The 9,960-nt window shown below is 32.4% G+C and overlaps 2 protein-coding genes across 3 annotated transcripts; both read left to right on the top strand.

Moving 5' to 3' along the window:
• The first annotated feature begins 1,605 nt into the window (after window positions 1-1,605).
• LOC115716122 (serine racemase) lies at window positions 1,606-4,327 on the top strand. Its single transcript, XM_030644850.2, has 7 exons — window positions 1,606-1,806; window positions 2,146-2,372; window positions 2,496-2,582; window positions 2,766-2,996; window positions 3,240-3,313; window positions 3,419-3,605; window positions 3,757-4,327. The coding sequence occupies exons 2-7, from the start codon at window positions 2,197-2,199 to the stop codon at window positions 4,013-4,015; spliced, it is 1,014 nt and encodes a 337-aa protein (XP_030500710.2). The 5' UTR covers window positions 1,606-1,806; window positions 2,146-2,196; the 3' UTR covers window positions 4,016-4,327.
• Window positions 4,328-4,479: 152 nt separating this feature from the next.
• Window positions 4,480-8,267, top strand: LOC115716123 (serine racemase). 2 transcript variants are annotated; one of them, XM_030644852.2, is made up of 6 exons: window positions 4,480-6,384; window positions 6,509-6,595; window positions 6,795-7,008; window positions 7,252-7,325; window positions 7,431-7,617; window positions 7,769-8,267. In XM_030644852.2, exons 1-6 carry the CDS (start codon window positions 6,333-6,335, stop codon window positions 8,016-8,018), a joined length of 864 nt encoding a protein of 287 aa, XP_030500712.2. In that variant the 5' UTR covers window positions 4,480-6,332; the 3' UTR covers window positions 8,019-8,267. The 2 variants fall into 2 exon arrangements, with proteins under 2 accessions (XP_030500712.2, XP_030500711.2); XM_030644851.2 differs by having other exon boundaries at window positions 6,778-7,008.
• Window positions 8,268-9,960: the final 1,693 nt, after the last annotated feature.

Here is a 9,960-nt window from a genome sequence, read left to right as displayed (position 1 = left end):
CGTTATATACAGTTGCATTTTGATTGATTACTGGTTTCCAATATAAATATATTTTTTTAAAAACACAATAAGAAGAGTAAAATCGAATTAAGGTACAACCAGTTACGTATAAGTCTGTTTATTTTTTGTTTTGGTTGCCTTATAGTTGCATTATCGTTTTATGATAGTTTATATATTATGCAAGTAGCAAAACCATAATAAAACTACAAAACAACTGTAAACAAACTAAAATACAGAAAAAACTCTTAGAACATCAACATCCATGATAAATCAAATTGTTACCCATTTATGATATAAAAATGGACAGAAAACAACTAGACAAAAACATATTAAAAAAAAACACATACAGATTGTGTTTGCACTATTAAAAAACTATGAAAAAATTAATACAAACTGAGAATAGATCAAATGAAGAAACTAAAATGAAAAACAATAAAACATCTGGAAAAACAAAAACAGAAAAAAAAAGACAACAAAATGAAACAGAAATTAAGACTAAACAAACGAAAATGAAAAACCCATAAAAAGAACAAATAAATTAAACTAAAAAAATAGAAGCCCTAAAAAACCAAACAAAACCAAACGAAATGCTAAATTGAAAAACCTAGAATAGTACAAGCGAAAAACACAAGACACACAAATGGCAAATACAAACAAATTTTAAATAGGGGCGAAACCAAAAAGAAACTAAAATCAAACCTCATACCGAAGACCAACTCCATCTTGATTATTTTTTTGAGCATCATCTTGAGGAATTTTTTCATGGGCAGCCACCTTTAATTTCTTCTTTGGAGGAGCTCGCCCATGTTTCGACAATGGAGGAGCGAAATCAGAGTCATCGTCCTCAACAACAGTTCGTTTACCCTTGTTCCTATTAGCTAAAGATTTCAACTCCATTTTAGATTTTTTTTGTTTGAATAGGGGAAGGAGTTGATGAAGAACAAGTTACAGCCATGTCTATATATGGATTAAGAGAAAAATTAAAAGATGAAAAATGATTATGAGATTCAGTTAATGGGAGTTGAAAAAAAAATTGAAGAACAAAAAAAGAGGAAAAATAGAGTTGGGATTGTGGAGAAGAAAATATTCAGCTATGGAGGTTACTATTTAAAAAAAAAAATTGAAAAGAAATGGAAAAAAAAAAAGAAGAAAAAAAGGGAGAAATGATGGATAGTTGATTGATAGGGGTCATAGGTCAGGACGTGAACCGATGCTTTGAATTAGTGTGCATGTGGTAAAATAGTAATAAAATAAAGAAGAAAAGTAAAAAAGTTGATATAGCCGTGTAGTGGTATTGATGTAATAAAGATTGCATTTTGTAATTTTGATGTAAAAATTTCTATTTTAAAATTGAATATTTAATTAAAATAATGTCTTATAATTTCAAAAGAAAGAGAATAATGTTAAATTTGTTGTTAAACTTATGTACATTTAAAAATAAAAAATTTATAATTTCAATAATTTTCACAATACTATATAATATTCTATATTATATCAGTAATTTGGTTAAAAAAAAAAAATAGTATTTTCAAATAATAATAATAATAATAATAATAATAATAATAATAATAACAAATGTTATCCATTAGTTCTCTAGTTGGGATATAGAAAAGTGCATCACTACAAAACGACATAACTTGTTTGCTTTCTATAAGAAAAACGACATCGTATTTTTTCAGTAAGCGTAAGCCTAAAGAAGCACGGAACGGAAAAATGCTCCCAGTAACCCCGAAAAAGGAACTGTGTGAAGTGACGAAAGGAGTTGCGGTGCTGCTTCAAGAGTTGATTACTTTACTTCCAAACATCGTAAGTTTTTGTTGCTCATACTTTCGTTTCTTTTCCTCCTTTTGATAATAGTCATCGAAATCAGGTAATATTGAAAACCTAGTGAGAATTTTATGAAACTCAGACTAGGAACTTAGAGACAAATCGCATAATCTTTGATACTGATAATTGCTGATGTATTATGTTGTCTATGTACTTATTTTGAACGAATAAATAATGGGTTTTGGTTCATTTTAAGTTTTCAACTCATTTAACGCTGCTTAACCCTTTAAAGCATATATGTTTTAGATTAAGTTCAAGCTCACATTGGGAAACTATGATAGGAGTTATAAGAGTTTCTTTTTTTCATATTTCATGCAGTTTTGGAGGTGAAAATTCTGTACATTGTTTTTCCCATTTGGGTGTTTTGAGATGGAAGTAGAAAGAAAAAATGGGGAGGAAAAATATGCTGCTGATATTTTCTCAATCAAGGAAGCACAAGCTCGTATCAGCTCATTCATACACAAAACTCCTGTTTTTACCTCTGAATCTTTAGATGCTCTTTCAGGAAGGAGGCTTTACTTCAAATGTGAACTTTATCAAAAGGGGTGAGGGGCTTTGATGGTAGAAATAGTTTCAAGTGATGTTTGGTAATTGGGTCCTTATTGATGCATTTTAGATATTGCTTTTAAGCTGAAAAATAGAAACTTTTCCTCTCTATCTCTATGCAGTGGAGCTTTTAAGTTCAGAGGTGCCTGCAATGCTGTGTTTTCACTCAATGATAATCAGGCTGCTAAAGGGGTTATCACCCACAGCAGGTTTGTTCTGTGCTCATTAAGTGTTTCACATGCATATTTTGTAACTGAAAAATGTGTGATCCTATTCTTGATGTCCTATAACATTTAAAGTTGTGATGATAAATGGGTTTTGCTTTTTCTTCTTTTTTTTTTTCCCTTTGTTTTCTACGATTATCAGACCTGATATGGTTGTCCAAAACATAGTGGTAATCATGCTGCAGCATTGGCTTTGGCTGCAAAACTGCGAGGAATTCCTGCATATATAATTATACCGAAAAATGCTCCAAAATGTAAAGTTGAGAATGTAGTGCGATACGGTGGTCAGATTATCGGGTGCGAGCCCAATATGCAGTCTAGGGAGAGCACAGCAGCCAAGGTGTTGGAAGAAACTGGCGCAGTTCTTCTACATCCTTACAATGATGGCCGTATCATAAGGTATCAACTTAAGCTTAGTGTTTTCTTGATCGACCTTGTTTGATAGTACACTGTATGACCAACTAAGACAACATTAAAATTCACAGTGATGACTTCTTTTATAAACCATGAACATATTTTGTACTACTTGCTCTTAAACTCTTTAAGTTTCATCAATTGATTCAGGTAGTTGTATAGAGTTAAGGCTTGGGCCTCTTGTGGGCATGTATCAAGGCATCTTGATGTGTTTATAGTTTATTACAGTGGACAGGGAACCATATCATTGGAGCTTTTGGAGCAAGCTCCACAAATTGACACTATTATAGCTCCCATAAGCGGTCTGTTTGCTGCATTTTAGCTCTAAAAGTTGAATTTTGCGTCTTTCTTTTAGCATATTTGATTGCCGATCCTAGTCTTCTTTGGCCTGTCAAACGAAAATGTAGGTGGTGGTTTAATATCAGGAGTGGCTTTGGCTGCCAAGTTTATCAACCCAGCCATTCGAATATTAGCTGCTGAACCCAAAGGAGCTAATGACGCTGCTCAGTCCAAAGCTGCTGGTAAGATAATAACATTACCGGAGACCAACACTGTTGCTGATGGGCTTCGAGCTTTCCTTGGAGACCTTACTTGGTAAAAAATATCACTTTAAAAGTTATCTGCTATCAATATTGCTTTCATTTGTCTGGTATGGAGTCTCCTTTTCTTAATTCTTCAGCTGATCATATTTATGCCCTTGAATACTCTACTAGATAACTTAGATACTCAATTTCTATTGGCACAGGCCCATTGTGCGGGATTTTGTTGATGATGTGATAACTGTGGAAGATAATGAGATAATAGAAGCCATGAAATTGTGTTATGAGATTCTGAAAGTTGCTGTTGAACCTAGTGGAGCAATTGGTCTAGCTGCTGTTCTATCCAATGGTTTCAAGAAAAACCAAGCATTCAAGGATTGTAGCCACATAGGTATTATACTTTCCGGAGGTAATGTCGATCTAGGCCCCCTATGGGAGTCATTCGAATCGAAAGATGATGATTGATCTATTTGCTTTTTCTTGTAGCAATGGTATTTAAATTCATCTCTTTTTAAACTAGTGGCCCTAGCCAAAGAGTTCTAGGGATGAGTGGAAATAGTTTCTTTTGATCAAAGTGGCAAGATACTTGATCATGCTCTGTTGCTCTATTTCTTCTTCTAATTTGTTTGTGTCATTTACTTGTAACTTTGTGTTATTTGTAAATCACATCACATCTTATCTTATCTTATGTTTATTTTTGAATCTATTTATTTGTAATATTGTGCCTGAGTTGTACTTCCTTCACTATATTTTAAAATTGTGTAGTGGATTCAAAACTAGACTTTCTTTGCTATTTTCTTCATTTTCAAAGAAAGCTTATATTTCCAAACCTAATTAGTTCTTGAAAGTGTAAATTTACTAAATAAATAAATTATATTAAGTGAGTGACCGGTCTGAAAAAAAAGTGGTAAGGGATTAAATCCATAACCTATATATATATATATACTTTTTTCTATTGCAGGTACGCGGTACAGTCGGTGAATATATAGTGTAATATTGTTACACTATGAAATAGTGTAGGGGTTTATTAGTAATTTGTAAGGAGTGTGAATCACTATGAATATGTAATTGTGTAGCTATTATGAGATATGGAATGAGTAAATAGAACTTTGGTTCAATTGGAGTTTGGCACTGACTCGAAGAGTGCAATTTCGGAGATTTGTCCTGTCTCGAATAGGACTGTTATCTAACAATTGGTGCTCTCATGGAGAGAATCTCAGCTAGAGATTTCAGAGCTCCGCAATATGATTGACGAAGAGCTTCGTGAGTTCGTAAGATCAATGATTAGATCCGTGGAGTTGCGTACGGATGCCATGTTTGAGAGCCACGGCTTGTCGACTGCGACACTGTTGGATTCCTCAGCTCAGGCACCACCTATTTCACCGGAGGTCAAAACTATCATTGATAGTTCCGAGGAACCAGTGAGCATCATTAAGCCAATGGAGAAACCTCTCATCCTCGTCGGCAGCAACGCTTCTACTGGAGCAGATACATGTAGATCGCACTTGACTTAGGCTCGATCTAAGTTGATGCCAGCAGCAAGCAGAGCACCAAAGTCGGAGAAGATGCCCATGATTTCATTGGATGTTAAGGATTTTGGATCTTCGACAACGAATGGAGCTCGAAGAACACTGAAAGCGGAGGAGATCGGCCTGGCTTCATCGGATGTTGTGGATTCTCGATCTGCATCAACGAAGGCAGCTCGAAGAACTCCAACGTCGGAGAAGACAGAGATGGCATTGGATCTTTGAGCACAAGATCGGAGGATTTTCGATCATGGACGACAGTGGATATGTGATCGGCGACGACTGTGGATCTTTGACAGCGAGGGACGACACAAAGTGGTCACTGGAGGACGGAAGCTTGGTCGCGTCGGATTGCAGAACATCGGAGCAGAAACGACGACCATCGTCTTATCCTTACTGGTTTGCTAAAAGATATATGTATATATACAACTTCAGTTGTTGTTCAAGGAAAATATATATATGTACATATATAATGTTACAAAATAGTATGAGAATGAACAGTAAGAAAGGATGAGAGAGATCACGATGGTTGGGTAATTGCTAAAAAAAAAAAAAAAATTGAAGAAGCTGGCAGCTTGGATCGAGAAGAGGAAGAACGTTGATTGTCCTAGGTATTTTGGGCTTGGGCTTTGTTGAAAAGTCTACTACACCAAGATAATAATGATTGGGCTGCAATTAGTTTTTTTAGTTTCTTATATTTGTACTTGTTTTTAGTTTATTTTTTCATTTTTACCACCTTGGGGACAAGGTGATTTTGAAGGGTGGGAAAGTGTTACACTATGAAATAGTGTAGGGCCTTATTAGTGTGAATCACTATAAATATATAATTGTGTAGCTATTATGAGATATGGAATGGGTAAATAGAACTCTGGTTCAATTGGAGTTTGGCACTAACTCGAAGAGTGCAATTTCGGAGATTTGTCTTGTCTCGAAGAGAACTATTATCTAACAAATATTCACATGTGCCAGTTACTTTTATTGGCAGAAATAAAGGATTCAACTAAAAGTAGGTAAAAAGAATGCTATGCTACTAACCCAATTGAGCATTAGAAACATGTGACTTAAATGCTATTTTTAACAGTTTTTGAGGTGAAAATTCTGTACATTATTTTTCCCATTTGAGTGTTTTGAGATGGAAGTAGAAAGCCAAAATGGGGAGGAAAAATATGCTGCTGATATTTTCTCAATCAAGGAAGCACAAGCTCGTATCAGTTCATTCATACACAAAACTCCTGTTTTTTCCTCTGAATCTTTAGATGCTCTTTCAGGAAGGAGGCTTTACTTCAAATGTGAACTTTATCAAAAGGGGTGAGGGGCTTTGATGGTAGAAAGAGTTTCCAAGTGATGTTTGGTAATTGGGTCCTTATTGATGCATTTTAGTTACTGCTTTTAAGCTGAAAAATAGAAACTTTTCCTCTCTATCTCTATGCAGTGGAGCTTTTAAGTTCAGAGGTGCCTGCAATGCTGTGTTTTCACTCAGTGATGATCAGGCTGCTAAAGGGGTCATCACCCACAGCAGGTTTGTTCTGTGCTCATTATGTGTTTCACATGCATATTTTGTAACTGAAAAATGTGTGATCCTATTCTTGATGTCCTATATAACATTTAAAGTTGTGATGATAAATGGGCTTTTGCTTTTTCTTCTTTTTTTCCCTTTGTTTTCTACGATTATCACACCTGTTATGGTTGTCCAAAATATAGTGGTAATCATGCTGCAGCATTAGCTTTGGCTGCAAAACTGCGAGGAATTCCTGCATATATAATTATACCGAAGAATGCTCCAAAATGTAAAGTTGAGAATGTAGCGCGGTACGGTGGTCAGATTATCAGGTGTGAGCCCAATATGCAGTCTAGGGAGAGCACAGCAGCCAAGGTGTTGGAAGAAACTGGCGCAGTTCTTCTACATTCTTACAATGATGGGCGTACCATAAGGTATTAACTTAAGCTTAGTGTTTTCTTGATTGTCCTTGTTTATTAGTACACTGTATGACCAACTAAGACAACATTAAAATTCATAGTGATAACTTCTTTTATAAACCATGAACATATTTTGTACTACTTGCTCTTAAACTCTTTAAGTTCCATCAATTGATTCAGGTAGTTGTATAGAGTTAAGGCTTGGGCCTCTTGTGGGCATGTGTCAAGGCTTCTTGATGTGTTTATAGTTTATTACAGTGGACAGGGAACCATATCATTGGAGCTTTTGGAGCAAGCTCCACAAATTGACACTATTATAGCTCCCATAAGCGGTCTGTTTGCTGCATTTTAGCTCTAAAAGTTGAATTTTGCGTCTTTCTTTTAGCATATTTGATTGCCGATCCTAGTCTTCTTTGGCCTGTCAAACGAAAATGTAGGTGGTGGTTTAATATCAGGAGTGGCTTTGGCTGCCAAGTTTATCAACCCAGCCATTCGAATATTAGCTGCTGAACCCAAAGGAGCTAATGACGCTGCTCAGTCCAAAGCTGCTGGTAAGATAATAACATTACCGGAGACCAACACTGTTGCTGATGGGCTTCGAGCTTTCCTTGGAGACCTTACTTGGTAAAAAATATCACTTTAAAAGTTATCTGCTATCAATATTGCTTTCATTTGTCTGGTATGGAGTCTCCTTTTCTTAATTCTTCAGCTGATCATATTTATGCTCTTGAATACTCTACTAGATAACTTAGATACTCAATTTCTATTGGCACAGGCCCATTGTGCGGGATTTTGTTGATGATGTGATAACTGTGGAAGATAATGAGATAATAGAAGCTATGAAATTGTGTTATGAGATTCTGAAAGTTGCTGTTGAACCTAGTGGAGCAATTGGTCTAGCTGCTGTTCTATCCAATGGTTTCAAGAAAAACCAAGCATTCAAGGATTGTCGCCACATAGGAATTATACTTTCCGGAGGTAATGTCGATCTAGGCACCCTATGGGAGTCATTCGAAAGAAGATGATTAATCTGTTTGGTTTTTCTTGAAGAATTGGTATTTAAATTCATCTCTTTTTAAACTAGTGGCCCTAACCAAAGAGTTCTAGGGATGAGTGGAAATAATTTCATTTGAACAAAGTGGCAAGATACTTGTTCATGCTTTGTTGCTCTATTTCTTCTTCTAAGTTATTTGTTTGTGTCATTTACTTGTAACTTTGTGTTATTTGTAAATCACATCACATCATATCTTATCTTATGTTTATTTTTGGCTCTATTTATTTGTAATATTGTGCCTGAGTTGTAACTCCTTCACTTTATTTTAAAATTCCGAACAACTGCTCATGTCCATAAAGTGTAGTGGATTCAAAACATGACTTTCTTGCTATTTTCTTCATTTTCAAATAAAACTTATATTTCCAAACCCAATGTATATATATATATATATACATGGGTGACTATTCAATAGTTACATTTTTATTGTAACCATATAGTTACATTTTTCTTTAACTTGTAATAGCAGGTTATTAATAGGTAGATTTTCTTTTTTAGATTTAATTAATTATAATTAACTATTTTCTTAAAATAATTAATTAAATAGATATTCTTTTTTTAGAATTATTTAATTATAATTAACTATTTTTTTAAAATAATTAATTAAATATTTAACAAGACCTCTTTTAGCAATTAATATTTATATTTAAATCCTTACTTGAATTATTTTAATAATTAAGCCATTTAATTATAATATTTACAATAAAATTTACTTTTTTTACAAAAATTAAACTTCTTTTGACACAAATTAAAATTCTCTTCTTATAATAAATTTTTAAATAATTAATTATTTTTAAATGATATTTAATTATTTTATTATAATTATATGAACTAAGTATGAGACCTCAAGCTAATCAATCAATAACAAGTGCATCCATTTTTTTTCTAAAAAATCCTTCAACTTATTTCATTTTTTACTTTTTAAATATTTAAATAAAAAAAATTTAAGTAATTAAGTGTAATAATTTAAAATTAAGATTACAAGTATAATAAAATTTAAATTAATTATGAAATTATATGTGTATAATTTTAAATTATAAAAAGTTTTGCTATAAATTTTAAATAATTTAAGTATAAAAAAATAAATTGATAAAAGATCCTTATATAGTAATAAATTACAAAAAGTTAATTAATAATTATAAATAATTTAATTTTAAAATATAATTAATCTTAATTAAAGTTTTATAAGGAAATAAATGATTATGTTACTTTCAGGTTACAAGTTATTTATTATTTATTTTTATTTAATTTTTAAATTAATCACAACCATTTAATAGTAATCCAATGACTTAAAAAAATGTAAACATGATGGTTACAATAAAAATATAACCATTGAAACCTCTTCCATATACATATATATTACTTATTATAAAAATGTGTATTTAACAGAATTTGTTGTCTAACCTATTATATAAATGTGTATTAAGAGAAATGTGGTATCTCTTCCAAAGGTTGCAAGTACCTTTTTCATTTTCCTTAGTCTCACTATCTCTACCAAAAAAAAAAAAAAAAAAAAAAACGTTTTTTATTGGATTTTCTTTATTGATTGGTTGTAGTTGGTAGCTGAAACCTATCCACAGAGTTAATAAATTACTATCATTTTTGTAAATAATTTTTGGGCTATTTTCAAAAATATGGGAAAAATTATTAAGATTATGGTAAATATGGCATAAAAAGTAAATGTCACTATATATGGCATTATCTAACCAATTAAACTAAAAATATGGTTTTTTTTCTAAAAAAAATTATATAAAACATTAAAAGAAATCTGAATTTAAAATTCATAAAATATAAAAATTTAATTAAATTACCATAAAACATATTAAAATTCCCTTCATACTTATTTTTTTAAAAAAATAAAACAAATAAAACTATAGTGATCCGAAGTTGTCACTCGTTCCGGAAAAGTCACCGAA

This window comes from Cannabis sativa, chromosome 5 (assembly GCF_029168945.1).
Source record: "Cannabis sativa cultivar Pink pepper isolate KNU-18-1 chromosome 5, ASM2916894v1, whole genome shotgun sequence".
Lineage (NCBI taxonomy): Eukaryota > Viridiplantae > Streptophyta > Magnoliopsida > Rosales > Cannabaceae > Cannabis > Cannabis sativa.
The sequence above is the reverse complement of the archived record's forward strand: the minus strand, read 5'-3'. Positions and strand labels throughout refer to the sequence as shown.

Coding starts and splice junctions, on each gene's coding strand:
- LOC115716123 (XM_030644851.2), top strand. CDS start 6,209: ATGGAAGTAGAAAGCCAAAATGGGGAGGAAAAATATGCTGCTGATATT. Junction 6,596..6,777: donor GGGGTCATCACCCACAGCAG/GTTTGTTCTGTG, acceptor TCCAAAATATAG/TGGTAATCATGCTGCAGCAT. Junction 7,618..7,768: donor TTCCTTGGAGACCTTACTTG/GTAAAAAATATC, acceptor CTATTGGCACAG/GCCCATTGTGCGGGATTTTG.
- LOC115716122 (XM_030644850.2), top strand. CDS start 2,197: ATGGAAGTAGAAAGAAAAAATGGGGAGGAAAAATATGCTGCTGATATT. Junction 2,997..3,239: donor AATGATGGCCGTATCATAAG/GTATCAACTTAA, acceptor AGTTTATTACAG/TGGACAGGGAACCATATCAT. Junction 3,606..3,756: donor TTCCTTGGAGACCTTACTTG/GTAAAAAATATC, acceptor CTATTGGCACAG/GCCCATTGTGCGGGATTTTG.